At 41.9% G+C, this 25,685-nt stretch overlaps 1 protein-coding gene and 1 long non-coding RNA gene across 3 annotated transcripts; one reads left to right on the forward strand and one right to left on the reverse strand.

Moving 5' to 3' along the window:
* Nucleotides 1–69: 69 nt before the first annotated feature.
* On the reverse strand, nt 70–25,685 carry NPHS2 (NPHS2 stomatin family member, podocin). Its single transcript, XM_040359955.1, has 8 exons — nt 25,418–25,685; nt 21,153–21,256; nt 18,430–18,502; nt 16,249–16,331; nt 12,791–12,994; nt 11,173–11,228; nt 648–726; nt 70–561 (listed from the first exon to the last, which is right to left on the reverse strand). The coding sequence occupies exons 1-8, from the start codon at nt 25,662–25,664 to the stop codon at nt 292–294; spliced, it is 1,116 nt and encodes a 371-aa protein (XP_040215889.1). The 5' UTR covers nt 25,665–25,685; the 3' UTR covers nt 70–291.
* Nucleotides 10,936–21,790, forward strand: LOC120945635. Of its 2 annotated transcripts, XR_005750610.1 has the most exons (3): nt 10,936–11,312; nt 19,108–19,484; nt 21,531–21,790. It is a non-coding gene; the product is annotated as an uncharacterized LOC120945635 (long non-coding RNA). The 2 variants fall into 2 exon arrangements; XR_005750609.1 differs by lacking the exon at nt 21,531–21,790 and having other exon boundaries at nt 19,108–19,525.

Here is a 25,685-nt window from a genome sequence, read left to right on the forward strand (position 1 = left end):
AAATCCACTTTGCACTGCAAGTGCACTTGGTAGTGCAGTCGCTTTAGATCTGAGGGGAAGATCTGAAATGAGGGGAGGCCCTGCTGATTTTATTATCCAATCATGTACAAGCAAAAATGCTATTTTTTATTTTCCTTACATGTACCCCTAAAATCTATAGCAACTGCACTTCTAAGTGCACTTGTGGTACAAAGTGGATTTTTCTTTAGTAAATAACCCCCTAAGCATCTAAAAATGGGGCAATATGTATTACAATTGTATCAGATAAACATAATCAAAGTGTTTGTTAAATTACAGCATTGGTGAGTCCTTCTTGGTATCCTGATCGGCTTCTGTATCTAATTTGGGCGAGTCCGTGTTATTTTGCTGCACTTTGGGCAAAACATTGAGATTCATAAGATCAAAGGGAAAAGGTACTAGGAAGGTGGCGGGTTTTTCAGAAGTCATACATTGCAATGTGTGCAGGTAACGGAGTTGAACTGCAGTGGGGGATCCAGATAAAGTTTCTGCTGCTACTTTCAGTGATTCAGACACAGTCTTCTCACATTCTGCTGCAAGAATCTGTCAGAAAGTACAAGGTAATGATTACATGAGTCAAAGAATAATTAGAAATGGTTACCGCTATCTACCAAGTCTTAAAAATGTACCTTTACTTTAGCATGCCTTTGTGCTTCCGACTCAATGGCCATTGTCTGCTTGACCTCTTCTGGCAGTTTTACGTCTTTACTGCAAAGAATAACAGAATATTTCTCCATTACTAAGGAACAGTTATTTAATATGATTAGTGGGTCAAAATACACATGCTTAGATCTGCTACAGTGACAGTAAATAAAACATAAGAACTTGAAGTGTTGCAATGTTTATCCTCATGACATGTCACAGGAAACACCCTCGTGGCCAATAGAGGACAGGATTAGCATTAGACTTGAAAAAATTATCAATAAATCACCAGGACCAGATGGCTTGCACCCGAGGGTCCTCAAGGAACTCAGTCAAGTAATTGCCAGACCATTGTTCCTAATTTTTAAGAACAGTATACTGATTGGAATGGTACCAGCTGATTGGAGAAAAGCCAATGTAGCACCAATATTTAAAAAAGGGCCAAGATACATCCCTGGGAATTACAGAGTTTAGTAAATGAGGTAAGGCTTCACTTTGCAAGGAAAAAAACAAAACTGCCTTTTTGCTTGCACATGATTTGATGATGGAAGTCAGCAGAGCTTCTGCTCATTTACTAAGCTCTGAAGCAACTGCTCTTCCAGAGTGCAACTGCACTTTTTGATTTTAGTAAATCAACCCCTGTATTTAGCTGATGGGTCTCTTACACCTCCACTTCTCATCCTTGACCCTGCCATAAAGCATTACTGCTATATGAACCTATTGATTCAGAGACTGGATCCCCTTCTGCTCAGAGTCCTTACGGCATACATTTGTGGTAGCATTTGATTTGTAGGTGCATAAGGGGATCAGTGGGAACTAGGTCCATAACCTCTAACCTAAGTATTATTACCTTTTTAAATAAGGCTGTATTGGTGGTTCACAAATTCTTACTACACATTTTTAGGGTGGAACATGTAACATGTCCCTGCTGCTGTAGCTCTTCCCCAATCCCTCCCTCCCGGTGACAGCAGGCCGGGAATTTCCCTGCACACGTTATCACAATTTAAAAGGAGCACAACTGTGCGGGGCTCCGTTCACATGGCCACTTTGTTCATTCACAGAGTTCTGTGAATAAATATAATACAAGTAGCCCTTACAGCTGATGGCTTGCAGTTCTCAGTGAACTACAAGGGTGCTGGTGACCATCCTTGTAGTTCATTAAATCTACCTAAAGTACAGTAACTGCCCATTGGAGGTATGGACAGACAGCTACACTAATGCCGTGTACACACCATCACTTTTTGTGATGAAAAAAACCCAAAATTTTTAAAAACGTCATTTAAAATGACCGTGTGTGGGGAAAACGTTGTTTTATGTCTTCTGAAAAACGGCAAAAAAAAAATTCGAACATGCTTAAATTTTTTGTGTCGTTTTTCAAAACTTTGTTTTTTTTGTCATTTAAAATGATAGTGTGTGGGGAAAACGATGTTTAAAACAATGGCCCAGATTCAAAGAGATTTGCGCTTTTTTTGCGGAGGCGCAGGGCAACGATTTTGCTCTGCGCCCCCGCAAATTTGCTCCACTGCCCTCGATTCACGGAGCAGTAGCTCCGTAAATTGCGAGGGCGCGCCGGCAAAATTGCCCGGCGCTAGAGCACGCAATTTAAATGATCCCGTAGGGGGCAGGAATCATTTAAATTAGGCGGGTTCCCGCGCCGATCGTAGCGCGCATGCTTCATCGGGAAACTTTCTCGACGTGCATTGCGGCAAATGACGTCGCAAGGACATCATTTGCTTCCAAGTGAACGTGAATGGCGTCCAGCGCCATTCACGAATCACTTACGCAAACGACGTAGATTTCAAATATCGCGACGCGGGAACGACGGGTATTCTTTAGCATTGGCTGCCCCTACTATTAGAAACGGCGGCCTTACGCTAAACACGCCATACGGAAACAACGTAACTTGCGTACGCAGGGCTCGCGCAACCTTGTGAATCGGTGTTAGTATGCAATTTGCATACTATACACTGAGCACAATGGGAGCGCCCCTTAGCGGCCAACGCAAAAATGCAGCCTAAAATATGCGTGGCATAAGAGCCTTATGCCACGCAGATTTTAGGCTGCAGTTGGCGTTACGATTTTCCTGAATCAGGAGCATTCGTAACGCCGGCGCAAGTAAGCAATTGCGCTACGTAACTATGGTTACGCAGGCGCAATTGCTCTCTGAATCTGGGCCAATGTTTTTAAACCCGCGCATGCTCAGAAGCGAGCTTGAATGGAACAGAGTGCCATCGTATGTGCTGAATGTAACCGCGCTTTGCTAGAGCATTTTGAAAAAACGATGGTATGTATGCTACGTCGTTTTTTAAAATTAAGTTTCAAAAACGTCGCTTTGTTTCATCACATAAAACGTCGTTTTTTTCTATCACAAAAAACGACCGTCTGTACGCGGCATAACAGTCTGCAGGAGCCTGACATTTTTTTTATACATGTAAAAAGAAATGTGCATTTACTATTTTACTACTGCAAATTCTATCTGAAAAAAAATGAAAGAAAATCGAGAATTCAAATTAAGAACTATTAAATTACAGGTATTGGAATTTCCTTTCAAATTTGGCTGTTAGTGAATGTAATGAATACAAATTTATCTGGAGGTTAAGAATTATCCAAAATAACGAATGGAACAAAATAATAATAAATAATAATAATAATAACATTTATTATTATTATTTATTATTATTAGATCGTTACGTTCCATTCATTATTTTGGATAAATTGTAACTTTGGATGAATTTGTATTCGTTACGTTCACTAACAGCCAAATTTGAAAGGAAATTTCAATACCTAATCTCCAAAATATAGAATTTTGAATTTCCTAATTGTCGAAATTTCGGTATTCCAACTTGCTCATTTCCCGACTTAGTTGGGGTAGGCGGTAATCTTTGGTGGGGGGTGGGTCAGCCATGCCTTGTGACCATTGACCTCTGGGGGAGGTCCCTATTTCAATTCCTGAGTACTAGCCTTATTCTTCAAGGGGAAACCATAACCCTAAACCCTGGCCCTGACCCTCAAAATTTGCCAAAATTTGTTATAAAATTAATTTCGGAACTAAACGAATTGCACATGTCTACGACATTCACTTACCTGCAACTCATGTTACTCTCATTCACAAGCTGCAGCTTCACACGTGGACCAGCAGAAGGTGGGCCGGGGGGCAGTCATCTCCTAGGCTTGCACAATCAAACAGGTGCCTTAACATTAGCTGCTGGGGGGAGGGATCTCTGTCCCTGGCAATCAATCTTTTTTTATGTTTCTTGCCGGGCAGCACACCTAAGCTCCCCAATGTTAGTGACACATTCTGCGCAGGGCACCCGTGGCACAGACTGACTGCTTGTGATCGGCCTGGATTTACCTTTTTAAAATCTGTGACTGTCCCGGCCAAATCAGGACAGTTTCCAACTATGCACTATACACACAGGAGGACTTTTCAGGATCTTTGTCAAGGGGAGCATATTTGAATTTTTTTCTAAATGTAGAATTATTGCCCTAAGGCTGCATTCACATTACAGCGTTTTAAATCCTGGGTCTTTTATGTGGTCCGCCCAAACCTGCATGAATAGTTTGAGTCTGGCTCCCACTACCGCAGGTCGGACAGGCATATCTTCAAAATAACTTGTGTTTGTTCCCCACAAAAGGAAGATTTTTTTTCCGTAATCTCAAGAAAGAAGACTGGGTATTCCTTCAATTTCTTTTGAATTCCTTGCCCGGCCTATATGACTTTGCTTCCCTGTATCTCTCTGGAAGATGCTTTCTCCTGTTTCAGTCTCCTGTCGGAAAGGAATAAGACCCAACTTCCCATCTGTAACTTTTGAGATGGCTGAATCTAGTTTAGATCCAAAAAGATTTGTTCCATAATTGGGTACCTTGCACCAATTGGTTTTGGAGGCTGCATCCACTACCCATGGTTTCAGCCACAAAGCCCTTCTGGAGGTTATGGAAGTCAGCAATGCTCCGGCGGGAGATTTAATTATGTTCACCGATGCCTCAGTTACGAAGTCTCCTGTGAGATGGAGTTCATAAAGAGCAGTTATGGTTTTATCCTGGTAGGCCTCCCTCTAGCAGCGCCTTTTCGATATTAGAGGCCCAGCTGGAAAATGCTCTTCCTACGGCGGCTAAAGCATTAGCTGGTCTGCAAGCACCTCCTACTACCAAATAAGCTTTTTTAAGGTTGAGATTAATCTTTTGGTCAAGTATATCTCTGAAGATTACCGCATGCTCAATAGGCAAGGTTACATGCCTGGCCAGGCACATTAGGGATGCGTCGACAACTGGAGCAGAATTAACGTATTCATGTTGGGCTCTTTTAATGGATATTACTTTGCCTATCTGTTTTTTTCCACTGGCCCTAATCAGATCTTCGAATTCCTCTATAAATGTGAAATATTCTGGTTCCGTTTTTTGATTTGGGAAGTACTTCCTGACCTTGCGCGGTTCTTCCTTCGCCTTCTCCCAATCGATTCCTTCTTTGACCGACTTGGCAAATGGCTCTATAAGAGAGAAAAAAAATCTAAGCCCGGCAAAACTTCCAATTCTTCACTATCGGATGAGTTCTGTTACTTCTCTTTCTCTTTAGTTGCTTCCTCAAAGCATGAACGGCAAGCCAATTTGTCTGTAAGTGCTGGGGCCCCGTATAACCAATGGGCGTTTGTTGCAGGATGGGTGCGATGACTGCCAGATGATGGATGGTGATGAGGCGAAAGCAACTTTCTATGACGTGAGTGACCATGACGGAAGCAGGACTTGGATCGACTTTTCTGTGAGTTCTCCATCTGGAATTCCAGGATCTTGAGGACCAGATAGGGCTGGCCAAATAAGACGGCATTAATGGTAAGGCTCTCTTTTCTCATTATCTTCGCTACCTGCCAAGACCTCTTACCTTTCAGGCTGAGGATGGTCTGCTTGGGCAGTGGCCTCCATGAGCAGCGATAAAGAAAGCTTCCACCTAAAAGATATGACACTAGCGGAGAAAAAAGGGGAACATTCATCCAGGAGCAGCAGTTATAAACTGTGCCTGCGTGTTATACACAGGGGGCTGTGGAAAGGGTTTTTCCTGAAACTTCCCTCTTAAAGTTAGGGTGCATTTTATACCCCTGTGCGTATTTTACGCCGATAAATAGGGTATAGTGTCCCGCTTGGATGGCCGGACTAGAGTAGGGAGTGAGAGCGCTATTGTTGGCTCCCACAATAAAGGACAGATGTATGGATTTCTAAGAGGTTATATAATCGCGATTTATTTCCTGATTGGCCATTGTTTATATGTTTTTAAAGGCTGTTATATGATTGAAAGTATATACATGTATATATGACATCTGAATGTGATTACTGCTTAACTGGTTTATTGTTTATATGTTTTTATATCCCCCTGTGCGGAACCCTGCTATTTGATAATGGATATGGAGTTATTCCAAAAGCTGGGATTTTAATGCCTTTTTGGGATTAAATAGGAGAACAGGGTGAGGTAGTGTCACAGCATGACTGTATACACATTGCTCAACGGGACACTTCTCCCAGGTCATTTATGACTTCCACTGTTTTATCTGATGTACACAAGGGTTTTGTAGATTCTGCTGTTATTAGAGGGCATTTGCAGAGTCAGCTACTAGAGCAACCAGCACATACCCAAATCCCAGTACTAATACCTGAAATAGCACTGCTAGGTCATTCATTATTAGATCTCCAGACACATGCCACAGAAAGAGATTTTAAGGTTTGCGAGGGATTACTCGGAAAAGACCATAAATGGATTTTTTCCTCGAAGAGGGGAAGACGGGACATGATGCATCCCCGCAGCTAGTGCATCTTTGTTTATGGCTCAATACCATGGGGTAGGTCATAGAGGTTGGCAGAACACATTTTACTGAAGGATTTCTTTGTCGCTAACCTACCCAAAATTGTTAAAAGCATATGTGTCACGGTGCATCACATGTATCATCACATGTACGTGCAAACATACCACACATGAACACCTCCCGTTTCTTACTACACCTTTCACTCATCTGAAAATAGATTTCACCCACATGCCAAAGAAAGGGACAGAGCAAGAATACCTTTTGGTCATCGTGGATGTATTCTCATGATAGGTGGAAGCATTCAAAAGAAGACACACAGACAGTAGTGCGCATACTCATGCAGGAAATCATTCCTAGGTGGGGATGTCCATTGCAAATAGGAAAGCCACGCAAGGAAATGTAAAAGATTAGCTAGTACACTTACCCTTGATACTATACCAAATCAGAAACACCCCTAGTTCAAGAAAAGACTTTCTCCTTATGAAATTTTAATGGGTAGGCCAGTACAAAAGAGGAAATGGTTTATGGAAAATGAAGATCCCCAAGTGGATCCTAACCGTTACTCCCTACAGGAAAAGTACGTGAGAAATCTGGTAAGTACACTTAGTGGAAATTATGAAGCAATGGCTGTCACCTTTCCTCCTCTTTCCACAGATCCAATCCACCGGGTCATACTGGGAGACAAAGTCCTAATAAAACAACTTGCAGTGAAGAAAACATATAGGACCCGTTTACACCGGCCTACACGAAGTAGAAAAAGGTCTCCAGAACGGCTGTACTTACTTCCCAGGGACCACAATGGATTTGTGCATCCCGAATAAAGAAGACCCCCCTTTTTTTTACTTTCAACTTCAGAGGCACCGACAGAAGAGCAGAAAAGGAGGGACCAACAAGCCGCACAACTGGAGGACTTAATCCAAGGATTGGAACAGGTCACAGTGAAACTACCTTGAACATTGTCAAAGACTGGCCCCCAATTTGCTCCCCCGTTTCAGTCCCAGACCACTTACCAACTCCACATTGGCCCAAGTTGCAAAATATTTTTCTTTGTCACCGATTTTTACATGTTGTGTTCTCCTTATTGAAATCCCAGGAAAATTACTAACCCCCATGTGAAAAGGGGTGAGAAGGTCAGCATGGCAATGTTGACCATAGAGCAGAAATGTTATAATGAGTGATCGCGTAGGCTAGGGCCTACACGAGAAAAGGAGGGATTGAAAGGCTAGAGTTCCCCCATAATATCAATGCATTATAAGGCTTGCTAGAGTTCCCCCATAGTAATGAATGCTTGTATGTTTATGTATCCTTTCACCCAGAGCTTCTAGGACTAGTTACATAGAAACTAACAACAACCTTGCCATTTGTTATTATGTACTGAGCAAAGAACAATAACAAAAGATAAGACGTGCTCTGGAAACAAGATTTAGTCGGGCACACAGAAGACAGATTGTTATATTTTACATACGATGTATAATTGTGACGAATATTACTTGTATAACCTAATTATTTAAATATGATTGGCTGAGACAAGGGCGTTCCTTTATTGTATGATTTGATTATATACAAGTAAGCATGAGAAATAAAGCCTAGTCTTGACATACCATATCTCCGTGTGGATGTATTGACTTGCTGATGCATGAGAGAGTTCCATACATCCAGAAGTTCTAATAGCCCGGGTCTAGTTGAACCAGCAACCTTACAATGGATACCATGCATGTCTATGATCTGAAGTGGAAGCCCTGGTCCCCCAATCATAACGCCGTCCATTTAGCCACAACTTTCCTGAATCCTTACAATAAAATGCATTACTGCCTGCATCTTTCAGTTTGATTTCCCGGTAACCTTTTTTGTTTTAATCTTTAGTTTGGGAGGGTTTCAAATTTTTCTTTCTTTCACATGTTATGTTTATATTTTATTTTTCATTCTGCTCAGAAGTGTCATAGTAATGTGTAGAGATCTAGTACATCTTTTGCTTGCATGATTTTCAACTCTATATGACTGACTCTAATTAAAGCTTAATTGTTGTAACATCAGATTCGTTAACTGGACCTCTTTGGTCCTTGTCGATAACCTACTATCCTAATCAGGATTACTGTATCTCATTTTTATTGATACCACACATTGTTACGTGTTCTATCTCTTTTTATGCTCTGTACTGGACGCTTATTGTTCATGCCTTTATTTCCCAAATAAAAGCGTTTGTATTAAAAAAAAAAAAAAAGAAGAACATGAGCTTCTTTGGGGCAGATTACAGGCGTTTTTCTGCTTTTTACATTGGTGACCTGTGCAAAAACGCAGTAAAAAAAAACGTGTGACTTTGAAACGTTCAGGTGTGAATGCAGCCTAAAAGGTAGAAAATTAATTCCCTGCACTTCTTTTTTTTATAAGGTAAAGGTAGAAAACAGAGCATGTGGGCATCCCCCGGCACAAGGTAGTACAATAATACACAGAAACGTAAAAAGCAAATAAACCTAGAGTAAAATAAAAAAGAACCCACTCTTGCTAATCATAGGAATTCCCTGCACTTCTGCTAACCTCTTCCTTGTCCAGACAGAGGGTTAGGGGTCTTGCAGTCTCATAGCACAGTCAGGAAACTCCTCCTACAAGCTTTAACCAGTGCTTGGCTGGACACTGATAGAAGTCACAAGACTGCTCTAACTGCTGATGGGAAAAGGTATTCAGCAGTTTATATTTACTAAAATAATAGCATTTCCATGTTCTGTGTACTGTGGGAGACTAGATATTGTAAATGCAGGGCCCTGGGATTAGTAACACTTTTAAAGGCTAATTCATACCAGCTGACACATTACAATGCAGTGGCTGGTGTGGTGCAGTGGGATCACTGCAGTGTTGATGCACTGTTCACGGCGCATCGTACTGTTTACTTTTTTGTAAACCAGCTTCATTGAAACATCACAGAGTTACATTCCATTAAGTTGTATTGGCTGTCGTTCCGTACAAGGCAGTGGATTGCCTCGCACTGTGAGGTGTTAAAAAAAAAGAACAGCCTGCCATAATTTTTTCAGCACACATCACCAACACGCACTGGTATGAACTGGGCACATAAAAGACAAGGCATTTTGCCCTGTATTGTGGTGGGACTGCACTGGAATTAGCCTCTTAATGCAGTCCCACCATACCTGGTGTGAATGGGCCCTTAAGATGGACTTTTTAGTTCAGACCTCTCCTCCCCCAAGTGGAAAAAGTCACCTGCGAGATAAAAGTTAGAAAATGTACTTACTTTACAATAAGTTTCTAAGCATTTACCTATGCATTTAACTATGATGTCATGATCCTTCCAGCAATATCCAGGGAACAATGAGGATTTCAGATCTTGTAACAAGACACTTTTGCACTGATCTCTCCAGTGTGGAAGCCAAAGTGTATTTTCTAAATCTTTTCCTTTTTAATGCAGCAATTACATACGCGGTAGGAAGGGTCTGATGTCATAATGGAGCTTAATTTAATATAAGGTCCATGTGTTGCTAAGGCTATTTGTAGTGATTTTTATAGCACTAATATGGAGTAACAGTTTAGTTACACGTGTTTTAGAGGCTAGGCCTCTCCTATTGATATGCAAATTAACCCGTTGAGCTGGTTTATGAGCTCAGCACAGGAAGTCAGACTACAGGATATGATGTAGCAGGAAATAGGGGGAGGGGAATAGGACTTTGAACAAGCCACGTGCTTGAGGAACAAAGGAGCAGCAGTGGTTCTGGAAGACAAAGAAGACACACCTGTACTGGAGACAGGGGAGGACAGAGTTGTTTTGAGACTTTGGAGGAGTTGTGCTGGACTATGAGAAGATTTAACCGCCAGTTAAGTAGCTGATTAGCATACTTATACCAATTTCATACATTGTACATGCTCATTTGTTGGGAAGGATAGATAGTTTTGTACATTGTAGGCATATTTTGTTATACTTTGTATGCTATGCATTGTGTATTCTGCAGTTGTATATGCAGCTTTTCTGTTTAGTAAAAGCATTAATACGCTACAGAGTTTTAATTGGTTCCTTTTACTTTTACCGCAAAGTAACCTTAAAGAGGAGTTCCACCTAAAAATTTAACTTCCTCTTAACCCACTCCTCGCCCCCTTACATGCCACATTTGGCATGTAATTTTTTTGGGGGGGGGGGAGTGGGGGCTTCAGGAGAAGGGGACTTCCTGTCCCACTTCCTCCTTCCGCCGAGGGGCTGCTAAGGCGATACGTCATATCGCCTTTTGGCAGCCCCTCCCTGTAGGCGATCGCCTAGGACACGTGACAGGTCCTAGGCGATCGCCTGTCCAATCAAACAGTGCAGCGCCGCGCGCGCATGCGCAGTGCCGCTCGCGCATGCGCAGTGGGTGCCCGGCCGTGAAGCCGAAAGCTGTCACGGCCGGGTGCCCACAGTGACAATGAAGACGCCGGCCGGGGAGGGGGGGAGAGGAGCGGAGCCCCGGCCGGCGCGTCGCTGGAACGCTGGAGCAGGTAAGTGTCAGTTTATTAAAAGCCAGCAGCTACACTTTTTGTAGCTGCTGACTTTTAATAAACTTAAAAAATGGGTGGAAAACCCCTTTAATGGACACCAAGCAAAAGAGTCCACGTTAAATCTAGCTTTGAAACATGACTAGGAATATGTGCTTTACACAGGACCCATTTTGCAAATAAACCTTTTTTGCCAATGAGGAGAAAAATGGTTGCTTTATGGCCTATGATTTTAGTTTTCAACAATCACACTTACATTTCTGTCCTTTCCACTTTGATCCCCCAGTGGCAAGTTACAGCATCCAGAGCGACCTGCAAAATCACCAGAAAGGACAATATACAGACATGATTTCCTTGGTTAAAGAATTAGAAATACATAGGTGAAAAAATGCACAGGTAAATTGATCCTGAAAGTATTTAAATAGAGGAATGCTTATTTATACTTAGTGTTAACTTAAAAAAAAAATCAGAATCAACTGTCTGCCCTAAAGTGGTTTGAATGGTAAAATGTTTTTTACCTGAATGCATTCTCTGCTACACAAAGCGATTAGTAAAATTGTTTATTAGAGATTTATATGGGGGGAAATTCATCAGGGGGGTACAGGCAATACACCTGTAAGGGGCCCGGATGGCAACCCCCTTTGTTTTTTGTAAGGGGCCCGGAGGTCCCCAGGGCCCCTTTTTTTTTATTTTTTATAATTCTTTTTATAGATATATTTTTTTGTTTTAATTAAAGGGCCCAGAGGTCCCCAGGGGCCCGGATGGCAACCCTCCCCTTTTTTATATATATATTTTTATTTTTATTAAAGGGCTTGGAGGTCCCCAGGGACCCGTATGGCTATCCCCCCTATTTTTTATGTACTTGTTTTTATATACTTTTTTTTTTGTAAGGGGCCCAGAGGTCCCCAGGGCAACCCCCCCAATTCGTGGCAACCCCCGCTTCTCAATTCACGGCCCCCCTGCTTCTCAATTAGCGGTGGCCCCCTCACCGCTTCTCAATTTGAGACAGCCCCCCTGCTTCTCAATTTGAGGCAGCAGCACCCCCTCCCACCGTTCTCTGCTACAGGAGGCCCATGCCTGAAGCTGTGTAAGCGGCGAAAATGTGAAAAGAGGGAAAAACCTGCGCTAACCCACAAGTGAAAAAAATGTATATATAGAGCGGCCAGCACTCTAACAAACAAAGTAAATGAAAAATGGAAATAAATAGTGCAGCGCTGAATATATCAAACATATTATGACTAATATGGTGACAAAAAAATCAATGTATACTGGGTACACAATCACAACTAATTATAGTGTTATAAAAGTCCATATGTGGTGACCACAACGTGAAATATTCTTCCAAATAACAACACTGGATGTGGAATGGCTGATCGCCTGAAAGAATTAAGGTGACTTCACATAAAGACAGGATGAGGTACTTTACCGTATGGTGTGGACTCATCTGTTTAAAAAACAGTAAATCTGATGTGCCTATGGTCTCAGTGTAAGGGGCCACATAATTCCTGATGGCGGCCCTGCTTGGGGATATTTATCAAAATATAACATTTTACAGCCATACATGTATACTGATGTATGGTCGTGTGCAAGAGCCCTTAATCTTCAAAGTACACAACATAGACAATTAATTCACTTCTCTTCCTTCTCCTTTACTTTTAATGAAAAGTAGACAACATGGCACTATGACAATATGTGTATTTCACTACGTGACCGTACACCTAATGTGTGACTGTGTAAAAGAGTCCTAATTTCTCCAAAATGCGTATAGCTTCAGAGGTAAATGAATGCTTGCTTCAAAGCACTTTTGCCATCTATGTCCAAAACGAAATAAAAATAAATACACTTCTTTGAATCTTAATACATTTTGTCCTGACCTTCACTTCCTGTCCAATGGATCTTCTCTCCAGCAAGATATCGGGAAACGATTTGTGTGCCAGGATACGCTTTGTTGTGCTTTGGATGAGCAATTGCAGTGCACTGGACATATTGCTTACAGTGGTCACAAAGAGAGAGGCATTTTCTAAGCGATAGTAACAAACTGCATCAACCTCTAAAGTAACCAGATCCTTGGTCACAATCTAGTTTATAAAAAAAAAAAAAAAAAAAAACAAGAACATAAGATGACAGAAGCTGACGGGATGTAAAGTATGTAGTCAAAGTAAAATAGCAACACAAAGGGCCCCTTCACAATGGTGCACTTTTGCCACGCTAAAAAAACTCTTTTCCAGCATGACAAAAGCACATGAAAATTATTCCCCACTAAATCCTATGTAACTGCTCACATTGCTGCTCTGCGCTTTGAAAGGTCCTGCATGCTGCATCTTTGGTGCACTTTTTAAAAGCACACCAAAAATGCACCTTCCATAAATTCTATAAAAATGCACCAAAAATGCATTTTGAGTGTCATGTCTAAATCTCACAGGTGCATGCCTGGAGTTAAGAATCCAGAAAATGCACCAAAAAATGCATTGAAAAAACCACAACATGTGTTTTTGAGTGCGCCATTGTGAAAGGGCCCAAAGTAAAATTTACATTGCTAGTAGTCTGGGCCATTAAGCCATAAAAGTAAGTCAAAAGACAATTTTTAGGACATGTACAACAGCAAGGCGCAGGACAGATAAAGGTAGAGTTGCACACCTTTCAGTTCTATGAAAATGATAAATAGTAAAGGATTACTGTTTGTAAAAGTGAAACTCGGGGACACAGCTAAATGCACACATACTGTATGTGAACTGTTTTGGTATTCCTGCTCAGCCAGTCCTGTGATTCACATTTCTGCCACATTGACACCCCTGTTTCCTGATGCAGTTGTATGGTTTCTTGCATCACCCTTCACCAAACAGGCTATCCATTGGACCAGGACACTGCACATCTGCTGTTGAGAAGTGTGTGGCTGGCTGAATTTATTTACAGATTAAAAAAAGTGTACACACCTGCTTATCTAAAGATCCAAAAAGGAATAAAAGGGGGCGCCAGCTAAGTGCAGCATTAATGGGTTTATTACGATTAACCACTTTCCGACCACTGCACGCCGATATACGTTGGCAGAATGGCAGCAGGGGGGCAATGGGCGTACCTGTACATCTCTTTTAAGAAGCCGTGCGGTGGGTGCACTGCTGGAGGCACACGCGAGTGCCCGCCGCACTTTTAGTGGCCACGAGTCCGGCAAACTCAATGTTCGCCAGCGGCTCATGATCGTGTCACAGAGATCAGACGAACCGATCGTGTGTACAGGGAATTAGCGTTTGCAACCAAACACAATTATTTTTGGTTTGAGAATGTTTTACAACAGAGAGGGGTCGCTATGGGAGCAACATTTTCCCCCATTTTAGCAAACTTGTTTATGGGCAAGTGGGAGGAGGATGTTGTCTATGCCTATGAGAGACCCAAATTGGTCCTCTGGGCTAGGTACATAGACGACATCCTCCTCCTATTGTATGGTTCAATACTGCATCCACCTAGGTATGTATAATGGACAAATAAAAAAAAAAATGATACTTCTCTTTTAAGTGAATGTTGGTTACCTTTTACAACTGCCACTGGAATGGATTAAACTTCCAACTTTCTACATTTGGACCTTCTTGATACACAGTAGTTGTTGGCGTCCCAGGCCCCTCCTCTTCATTGGGTGCCCCAGGGAAAGCGGTTTTCCCTGGGGGCACCCATGTTTGCTTGCTCCCAAGTCTCGCTGCTGCTTCCATTGGCATGTACTCCGCTCCTGTGTCACAGGATTTGATTGAAAGCAGTGTTAGCCTTTGGCTCCTGCTGCTATCAATCTGTCCAAAGAGGAGAGAGACAGCAGCTAGAGCCGCTGTGCTCATGCACATCACTGGATCATGCTCGGGTAAGAAAAATGGCGGGTCTGGGGGAGCTGCAGCACAGAAGGTTTTAGAACCACTTTAAGGATTAACTGTTTTAAGTAAATTAGGGTCAGGTTTTGTGACCGCTGGGCAAAATCTTTTGACAGTTGTCCTGCAATCTTTTTTTTATTGATAGATTGCTAGGAGTAAACTGATTACTTCTGAGGAAAAAGCAAGTGAAATGCTTAGTTATCAGTTACAGCTGCTGACTTACAATACCTTCCCAAAAGAAACAGTTATGCAATTGTAGCGCTACCCCCGGAGGAGCCGCTGATTAGATTTGGGATTGGTGTGTTTAAGTTACCTCTATACTGTGTCTAGGGGTGATAGTAGTGCCGAGAGCAATAATAGAATGTCCAGGACCGTTGGTTGACGTTTTCAAATGAATTATTTTCCCGGTCAAACACGACCAACATGTGAACTTGAGGTAGACAGGATGGGTTGGTGAAAGAAGGGCAACTTCACAGTATCAGGCTATGGATAGTAAGGGCAGTCCTGCCCTCTGTAATTTGTATTCGTCTACGTCGCCACTCCAGCCGGAGTACGTAAAGTGCCCCCTGGACAGACCTCACTCACAGGTCTGGCAGCCAGAGCGCCACTTAAAGCTTCTGGGAAAGGAAACAAGTCTCTGCCACAGACTTGGCTCTAATTTAGATTTAGATGTCCAGATGAGACCTCTGCCATAGGCCTAGTGCTTGGAAGTTAGGACGGTAGAGCAAATCCTCCCAGTATGTATTTGGGATCACCCACTGACAGCTTGAACGTGACCTGTCAGTGTCTGGTGCCCAGATCCCACGGTGGTTCGTTCAAGCCCTGTTGAAACACCTGCCTCCGGGCTCTCCTCAGACCGATCCCCCACTGAACAGCACCCAGCTTGGGATCCTCTCAATAGAAGTGGGGACCGAGTAAGTCACTGGGGCCCCTCTTTAGTATTAGTTGCTCCGGGCTATGAGAGCCCAGAGTCAGGAACTCCACGTAGCACGTGACCCTGGCCAGGTAGGCCATAGTGGTGGGGCCCGTGATGTGCGCACACCCTAAAGGTGGGTGCCGCACCTGGAACCAGGAACCCGCGAAGATCCCCGAACAACTGCCTCCGCCACAGAAATACCCCTCCCCAACATGCCCCGCGAGGGAAAACTCCAATTGGCTGCTGGGAAGAAGCGGCTCCGCCTGGATCCCTCTGGTGCCACCTGCCGCCCAGAGATGAGACTGCATCTCTGGAGCGCAAACTGACCTACAGGACAATCCAGATTTGGCGACAGCCAAATTTAACAAATCACAGAATGAGAGTAACATAACTCTCTCATTCTGCCACTAAATTTGAACATAGCACCTGTACGAAAGTACACAGGCGCTACACAATAAATTTGCATACATTTTCACAATATTTAAGTTTGACACACAAAAATATTACTTATACTCTGTGATTTCACAACTACATTATGATAACCATCTCTTTAATGCTCATTTACCTGGTGAAAAGGAACCTCAAAGGTTTTAATGCGGAAGTCCACTTTGCGACACTTGTCCAAACAAGGGAGGTAAAAAAACAGCCCTGTGAACAGATATAATGATGACATGAAAGCTTATTCATATACTACTAACGAAGCATAATGTTACATAAAACCGCTATTCTTTGTAAACTGATACCAGAGACAGGGGATGGATTATTTTTATAAATAAATACTACACACCAATAAAAAATGTATCTGTACACAAAATGCACATTTCAATTCTAAAATAAATAAGTGCTGAATTTAATAAGACCCCTTTGATCATTTAAAAAATTGGAGGTGAAAGCGCAAACAAATCAAGTACAACCCCAATTCCAAAAAAGTTGGTATGTTGTGTAAAATCTACATAAAACAGAATGCAATGATCTGCAAATCTCATAAACCCATATTTTCATTACAATAGAAAATAGAAAACATATCAAATGTTCGAACTGAAAATATAAAATTTTAACAAAAAAATTATGTAAATTTGAAATTATTGTTCAAAGACACACGTCTTAAAAAAGTTGGGACAGGGCAACAAAAATTAGCAAAGTACAACGCCAATTCCAAAACGGTTGAGACAGGGACATGTTGACCACGGTGTAGAATCCCATCTTCTTTTGACTCTCTTAAGTAGGGGCAGATTATTCATGAAGCATTTAGGGCCAGATTCAGGTACAATTGCGGCGGCGCATTGTAACCCGTTTACGTTACACAAAGCCTGATCCACAAAGCACTTACCTGTAAATTTGCAGGAGTGTATCGTAAACACGTCCGGCGCAAGCCCGCCCAATTCAAATGGGGCGTGTACCATTTAAATTAGGCGCTCTCCCGCGCCGGACGTTCTGCGCATGCTCTGTTCGCAATTTTCCCGACGTGCTTTGCGCGAAATTACGGCGAAATTACGTGTTTGTTAATCGCGACGTGCGTAACTTACTTACGCCAAAAAAAATAATCGACGCGGGAACGACGGCCATACTTTAACATGGTGGAGTAATTTTACACCATGTTAATAGCACACCTAACTTTGCGACGGGAAAAAAAGACTTGCCCCGACGTAACGAACGCGAAAACCTTTGTAGATCGCCGTAACTGCTAATTTGCATACCCGATGCTGGAAAACGACGCAAACTCCACCCAGCGGCGGCCGAGGTACTGCATCCTAAGATCCGACGGTGTAAGTCAATTACACCTGTCGGATTTTAGGCCTATCTATGCGGAACTGATTCTATGAATCAGCCGCATAGATACGACAAGAGATACGACGGTGTATCAGGAGATACGCCGTCGTATCTATTCTGTGAAACTGGCCCTTAGTTCCTGGAATATATCTCCTCTTAGCTCAGGCATGCAAGCAGGAGGGTGTTCTTAGCTGGGAAAACCCCTCCTCCCCTTTTCCAGATGAAAGAAAAAAATGCCCAAGAAAACTGAGATTTATGACATAATTTTGGCCTAGGTCAGAAACAGGAAAGCAACTAAAGAAATGTTAAGGCATTTTTAGTTTTTGGCCATTTAAAAAAAAAAACATTTTTGAAACGCTTCTAAACGCAAACGTGGCAAAACGCCACTAAACGCGACAAAACGGACGTTTTAGACGTGGTTTACTCTGTCAAATTGAATCATTTAGGAGCAGTTGTAAAAATTTCCCGTGTACATGGAGCCTTAATATAAGATACTTTTCTATTTATTACTGCTAGCAACATATGGAATAAAAATAGTTAATATTGACTGTGAGAGTTTAGTTCCACTTTAAAGCGGATCTTCAACCTCCATGCAATCTTCATTCCTATCCACCCCTTCTCCTCTGAAATAGTAAGGCTTTTTAATATATATATTTTTTTAAGTGTTTAGGCCGCCCCTAGTTGCACATAATTTATCTAGATGTGCACTGTGCTCCCTTTGCCTCCTGGGATATGCACATAACATATCCTAGGAGACATTGTCCTTCATTCAGTAAAAAAGGAGAAGGTGATGTGTCATCGGGAGACCCATTAGCTAAATCCGGAAAAGATGGCACCTACCGATGAAAACATGGAAACATGAAAACATGAAGATCTGCTTAAACTCAACTGCAGATCTGTACACTGCAGGGAAATGACAGCTTACTAATTGTTGGTATAAATGTTACTAGTGCAGAAGCAGTTAAATTATTATTACCTGGTCCTCTAGCTCGTCCTGGTAACAACCGCCCTAGTCGAAATATAATAACTCGCTCATACTCCCTTACAATCTGCAATGCAAATTATTATTTAATGTTTAAAGCCACCTTAAAATAAATATTTCTGTACATAAATTCATTGTTTTTAGTACATAATACAGATGAAGATAACAACAGAATATTTGATCACTTCTGATAAAAACTATGTCAGTATGAAAAACAAGCACTTGCTACATCATACAGTATGGGTATTCATATGAAATACTTTGTAACGGAAGGGTATATATTAAAAAATAAAAATAAATTTGCAGCTGTCAATACATAATATATGAAAGCCTATACAGCAATACCCATTAATATGAATAATTTCAATATATGGGTAAGCATATCAACTCTGCAAAAAATGTTTTAATACTTAAAAAATAATATATAGAAAGAACATGAGAAAAACAAACAAACATGTAGGTGTACTAGCATTTTTGTTTTTGCTATTTACTAATGTTTTGTGACAAGTTCACAGAACAATTAATTTACAATTTAGGATGTAACAGTCTGAATTTAATTTGGAATACATATTGATGTTGTACTTTAAGTGGATGTTCTCCCTAAATTACATTTTGTGCTGACTTGTCTCCTTGTCCCTTTCTCTCTTACCAATGGATGCTATTTTTTTTTAGGTAAACCTTATTTACAACTTACAAAGCAGCAACTTTCTCTTTTCTCACCCAGGCAAGATATTCTCGCCGCCCGCTGACAAAATGCCTACATTGACTTTAACACTTTGGCAACTTGCAAATGCAGCAGTAGGAAAATTACTGTAGGGGAAGAGCTTGCAACTTAGACTGGATGATCTTGCCACTGGATTCCCGAGAGATATAGGAAATGAATCAGGTCAGGCAGCATATACCTAAAAAGAATATTAATAAAACCCTTGAGAAAGTCACGTGATCTGTGACGCAACACTTCGGGAAGGAGCCGGGTGACCTTAGACTTCCGGACATGGCCGAGACGGAAGCTCATAAATAGACTGATGCTGACTACTGTGCAATTTTATGTGAGCTACTACTTATGATTAAATGTGTTTTATTTGAATTACTACACTATGAAGATCTATAGGTAGATTCACAGACAATCGCCTAAACTTGCGGCGGCGTAGCTTATCGTGTTTAGGCTACGCCGCCGTAAGTTAGCTAGGCAAGTACATGATTCTCAATGTACTTGCCTGCTATGTTACGGCGGTGTAGCTTAAAGTGGGCGGGCGTAAGGGCGCCGAATTCAAATGTGTGTTAGGGGGGCGTGTTGTATGCTAATAGTGCTTGACCTTACATTTTTTACGTTTTTTTTTAACTGCGCATGCGCCGGGCGCCTACATTTCCCAGTGTGCATTGCGGCTAAGTACGCCGCACGGGCCTATTGATTTTGACGTGGACGTAACCAACGTAAATCCCGATTCACGGACGACTTACGCAAACGACGTAAAAAATTCAAATTTCGACACGGGAACGGCGGCCATACTTGACATTACTATTCCACTAGGGCCTAGCTCTAACTTTACACGGCCTATCTCTTACGTAAACGGTGTAAAAGTACTGCGTCGGCCGGGCGTACGTTCGTGAATCGGCGTATCTCCTCATTTACATATTCTACACCGACCACAATGGAAGCGCCACCTAGCGGCCATCCAAAATATTGTAATCTAAGATAGGACGGCGCAAGCCGTCGTATCTTAGATATGTTTAAGCGTATCTCTGTTTGTGCATACGCTTAAACATAAGTCGGCGTAGATTCTGAGTTAGGTCGGCTTATCTACTGATAAGCCGGCCTAACTCTTTCTGAATCTACCTACTTGTTTTCCTTTTTTATGTGAGTGTTTAATAGGGGAGAGTGGAGGAGCCTAAGGAGATTATGGGGGTTATTTACGAAAGGCAAATCCACTTGTAAGTTCAGTCACTATAGATCCGAGGGGGACATGCAAGGAAAATAAAAAAAATAATTTTAGCTTGCACATGATTGGATGATAAAATCAGCAGAGCTTCCCTTCATTTCAGATCTAACGCTGAGATTTACAGTGACTGCACTTTCGAGTGCACTTGTAGTGCAAAGTAGATATGCCTTTCGTAAATATCCCCCATATCTACTCAGAAGGAATATTAGTTTCATCTTGATCTATTGCCATTTCCATATACCACAACTCTATGGGATACGGCAAGGAGAGGATTTCTTAATGGTCGGCAGTGACCCGAAGCACCATGAGACCCATTGGGGTCTTTTTCTGTAGTGAAAGTCTGGGGCACACCTGTGGTGGATCACGGATGCTGGTGAAGGAGATGTTTACCACATATTAATTGAACTTCACCTTTTACTGCTTTTGAAATACTGCACTTTATTATGGAACGTCCGTCATTGGACTTTGAAGCTATCTTGCACAATCTGCACATTGCTCTTTTTTTGCACATTTTTGTTGCACTTTATATAATTATATTGTTTTCTGTGGATTATGGACCATTGAATCTACATTTTTTGGACTTGGTTTTAATGCACATGCATTTTGCACTTTATATTTTATTTGAAGATTGTTGAGTGAGCGCCACTTATACATTCATTCATATTCAGTGGCTGCCGCTCTTAATTTATCCAATTGATTGATTTGAGCATCAGACTACTTATTATCATCTACCTAAAAAGGAAATGCCAAAAAAGATTCTCACAGATAAATACACACCTTGAAACAGAACCAGATGGAGAGAGGGAAAGTGAGGATTAGCAGCAGAAGACAGCAGCAAATGAGGATCACCTCACATACTTGGAGACCTGTGGGCTTCAAGGCTGCAAATGCAAAAATGTATAGTATAAACTGTCTTGTAAAAAGCATGTTATAATGCAGATGCAATTCAGCAAAATATAATGCAAACATCAATAGGCAAAATGTTAAACTTAGCACTAATTGTCTAAAGAAAAGGGTGCAAGAGGTTCAAAAGAGTCATGCACATATAGTCACATGGGCATCTCTCATTCATTTTACAAGGCTCAGCCCAACACTGCACTACAAAACCTACTGCAACTCTCAAAGGCTTAAATGCACTGTTTTATTTTTTAACAGGGGCCCCTCATCCAGATCCAAAGGCAGAGAGAAATATTTCAAGACTCATTCGCGTTGATTATGAACCCTTGCACACCGAGGCATCTAGCTGTTGGGTATCACTCCTGGCGGATCCACTTTCCCTTCCTAGCAATGCCTTTTAAAAATATTTCACTTTTGGAGGATCTGTAAAATGCACATTGGCTGTGGACTGGACAATTCTTCTCTAAAAAGAACATGTGGAAAATATAAATATAAAGGCAGAGATAAATTCTCAAAATTTAATTCTACGCAAGTAACAAAATACACAGTTTATATCTGTAGATGGGAGCTAGGGTTGTCACCTAAAACCCGGACACATTATTCAGACTGGACTATGACTTCCCAGCAGGGTTGATGGATGCAGTTGTCTAAGCTGAGAGTGTCTGTTACACACTCTTTTACACTGCCCAAAGCCAGCACTAACAATCCCCCCCCCCCCACAAACACACACAGACGGGAGAGGAAAGCTGGCTCGATCTGCACCTCTCCCTTCCACCCCTACCCCTCTGTGTCTGCCCACACTCCAATCCCCGGCGCTGTGCCTCAGAAAAGGAAAGTGGGGTCCGTAAATTTGAAGACCAGCAGCCTCAGATATATCTGGATTGAAGGTGCTGACTGCCAGGGGGTGAGTGAGCTCCCCCTTCATAGGAAAAAAGGGGAGAATATGGGAATCCCACCTAATAAAGAATAGTGCAGTACTCACCGATATTATCGGGGGGTGCAATCAAAAAGTACAATATAACAAAAATAAAAAAAAGAGACAGACCCTAAAGTGTTAACTACAAGTTTATTGAAAAAATATATCAAAAAGAACACACATGTATCAGGCATAAAAAAATGGGTCCCCTAAAAATAGGTGGACCTACCCAGATAATTCCCTAATGGACACCCCCCCCCACAGACCGGCATATACTGGTAACTAGGATGAGGGAATACTCGATCCTCCCGAAGGAGGGTCAGAGTAAATAAATAGCGCACCCACCCTTCACACAATACACAGATACCGCCCCCCACATAAAAAAGCCCAATTGCTAATACAATATATCCCTAATAGTTCCCACACAGGACAGTGGTTTCCTGAAATGACAGGTAAAAGTTACCACTATCTATGTGAGGGAACGCAGCAAAGAGGGAAACCAAAGGAAGGACATGAAAATGTATCCTGTATAATGGTAGTGGTAATATACCCCTCCACTAGGACTAGTGACCAACAAAGTAATCAATACTAACAAAACCAGAGGGATCGTGAGCCTGAAATAGCTGAGAAAGTCTCTCATGGAGATCACCCGTTTAGAAACATATGTAGCTTCCATGTGAATCTGGTTTCATTAATTTAAAGTTATTAGGGAGACATTGAAGAGATGGCAGAGGCACTGTAGTTATAGTTTTTCTTCACAATCAATTTCACCTGAGATGCACTTAAGGGGTTTTCCACCCATTTTTTAAGTTTATTAAAAGTCAGCAGCTACAAAAAGTGTAGCTGCTGGCTTTTAATAAACTGACACTTCATGCTCCACATTCCAGCGACGCGCCGGCCGGGGCTCCGCTACTCCCCCCCCCCCTCCCCGGCCGGCGACTTCATTGTCACTGTGGGCACCCGGCCGTGACAGCTTTCGGCTTCACGGCCGGGCACCCACTGCGCATGCGCGTGCGGCCCGGCGCTGTTTGATTGGACAGGCCATCGCCTAGGACCTGTCACGTGTCCTAGGCGATCGCCTACAGGGAAGGGCTGCCAAAAGGCGATATGACGTATCGCCTTTGCAGCCCCTCGGCGGAAGGAGGAAGTGGGACAGGAAGTCCCCTTCTCCTGAAGCCCCCACTCCCCCCCAAAAAAAATTACATGCCAAATGTGGCATGTAAGGGGGCGAGGAGTGGGTTAAGCGGAGGTCAATTTTTAGGGTGGAACTCCTCTTTAATGAGAATGCAACAATGTTACCACTGATAGATATCTGAACTGATTCCCATAAAGTGTGGATATAGTCCATTGGGTTGCTTAGGCAAGCATGTCCTTGAGGTGGTTCCTTGTGTTGCTTTTGCAGCTTACAGGTTTGGATAGGCAATTAGTGATTAGACAAATGGTATGATGGTTGTAAGTGACAGTATTAGCAGCGATGTTTCACAACAGTGTAACACAAGATTTACTCACTGTTTGCTGTCAAATGATAGCCCGAGATCGTAGCTATTCCATCCAGTCTATAATCACACGTTTGCTCAAAGGGTCTGCAGCCAAACCATCCATACGTATATCTCCATAGTACCTGAAGTGCTGCTCATTATAAAAGTGCTTGTCCGGTGAGGTGATAGTAGGATCTTATATCCAGTGAAGGACAATGATAGATGTCCAGTGTCTCTAGTGATAGTTGGTAGTGCCAATGTCCAGAATAGGATAATAAATCTTTGGTCTCCAGTTCAAAAAGTAGCTCAATGCAGAGCATGGCAGTTGTAGTCACTATGTATTGTTCATGTCTCCATAGGATATCCTTCAAATGGCTGCATCAAAGCTCAAGGTGCAAATGTCACCTAGCTAACAAAGGGAAAGGTAGCAAGGCTTAGACATGTATAGGGGGGTGCCTGTACCCCACGAGTTTACATGTTTCGTTCCGCTACTCTCGGAACTTCATCAGAGAGTTCTGATGAAGTTCCGAGAGTAGCGGAATGAAACATGTAAACTCGTGGGGGGGATATATTTTTTCAATAAACTTGTAGTTAACTCTTTAGGGTGTGCAGCAGTCTCTTTTTTATTTTTGTTATATAGCTCCCCATTCATCCCTGTCTGTGACTGAAGTCTCTCCCTTCCCTGCCTCTGAGTGAGTATACTACAGTAAATCAGGGTTTTCAGAGCACCTCTTACATCAGAGTTCCACTGTGTTCCCCCCTTACATCAGAGTTCTCAGTGTCCCCCCTTTAATCAGGGTTCCCAGAGCATTCCTTATGTTAGAGTCCCCAGAGTTCTCCCTTACATCAGAGTGTGCAAAGTCCCCCCTTGCAGTGAAAGGGAACTCTGTGAGTTCAGAAGTAAAAGGGGAACTGTAGACTCTGACGTAAAGGGAGACTCTTGTTTATCAACTTCATATAATTAGAAATGTATTTTATTAGCAAAATATACAGTATGTATATTAAAAAATTGCTGTGCGCCGCTAAAGTGTTCAGTTTTGACTTGAAGAAAAGGTGGTAACCCTAATGGGAGCCCCTGTCAGACAGCACAGCTTTGTCCTTGATGTCCATTGCTGCAGTATCACAGCTTAAACAAGAACACAGTTGACTGATTGAAAAATGAAGGCGTAGCAACACGTGGATAAGCATTTTTTAATCACTACCTTTATTAATTGGTGTTTATTATATATATATATATATATATATATATATATATATATATATATATAAATATTATCAGTAGCATTTTGCACAATATTCACAATTAGTGCACTTTCACACGGATCAGTTTTTTTTTCAGTTTTTGCATTACAAAAAGCACAATAAAAATGCATGACCATTAAATCCTATGGAACTCTTCACACCAGTCAGCTGTGTTTTAAAAGTCCCGCATTCTGCATTTTTGGAGGATGTTTAGTGTGGTAAAAAAAAAAAGAAAACACCAAAAACACACTTTTCTATTGGAATCCTTTGAAAACGCATCTAAAAAAACCATGACAAAAATACATAATAAACGCACCCACGGTTGTCGGATGTCCTTTTTTTTCCATAGATGCAGACTGATGTAAGGCAACCACAAAAGACACAGAAACATGGCAAAAACGCAGAAAAATTATGAATATACTGTATAACTCTATTGATTTATGTACAGTATATTGGTAAAATGTATCAATCAGAAGTCAGTAACAGTCTATGTATATTTGAGTGCCTACCTTCATCCTTCTGTCCAATTTCCAAAAGAGCCATAACTTCTGTCTCCTGGTCTGAAGCCAACACATCATCCACGTCGACCACAGCAGAAACCTTTGCATGATTCTTGCTGGGCTCCCTACTTCTTCCAGACCTAGATCTTTCTGAGCTTTGGCTGCTTTTCTTTTCTCTTTTAGAGCCTTGACTAGAATTGTCTCTCTGTTTCTGAGGAGGCTCTCTGGAAGAGCTGCGAGATCTCTTCTCAGTCATAGTTGTGATAAGCAGTGAGGG

This window comes from Rana temporaria, chromosome 7, assembly GCF_905171775.1.
Source record: "Rana temporaria chromosome 7, aRanTem1.1, whole genome shotgun sequence".
NCBI lineage: Eukaryota > Metazoa > Chordata > Amphibia > Anura > Ranidae > Rana > Rana temporaria.

Coding starts and splice junctions, on each gene's coding strand:
- NPHS2 (XM_040359955.1), bottom strand. CDS start 25,664: ATGACTGAGAAGAGATCTCGCAGCTCTTCCAGAGAGCCTCCTCAGAAA. Junction 727..11,172: donor AAAGTGGAAAGGACAGAAAT/GTAAGTGTGATT, acceptor TATTCTTTGCAG/TAAAGACGTAAAACTGCCAG. Junction 562..647: donor AAAGGCATGCTAAAGTAAAG/GTACATTTTTAA, acceptor ACTTTCTGACAG/ATTCTTGCAGCAGAATGTGA.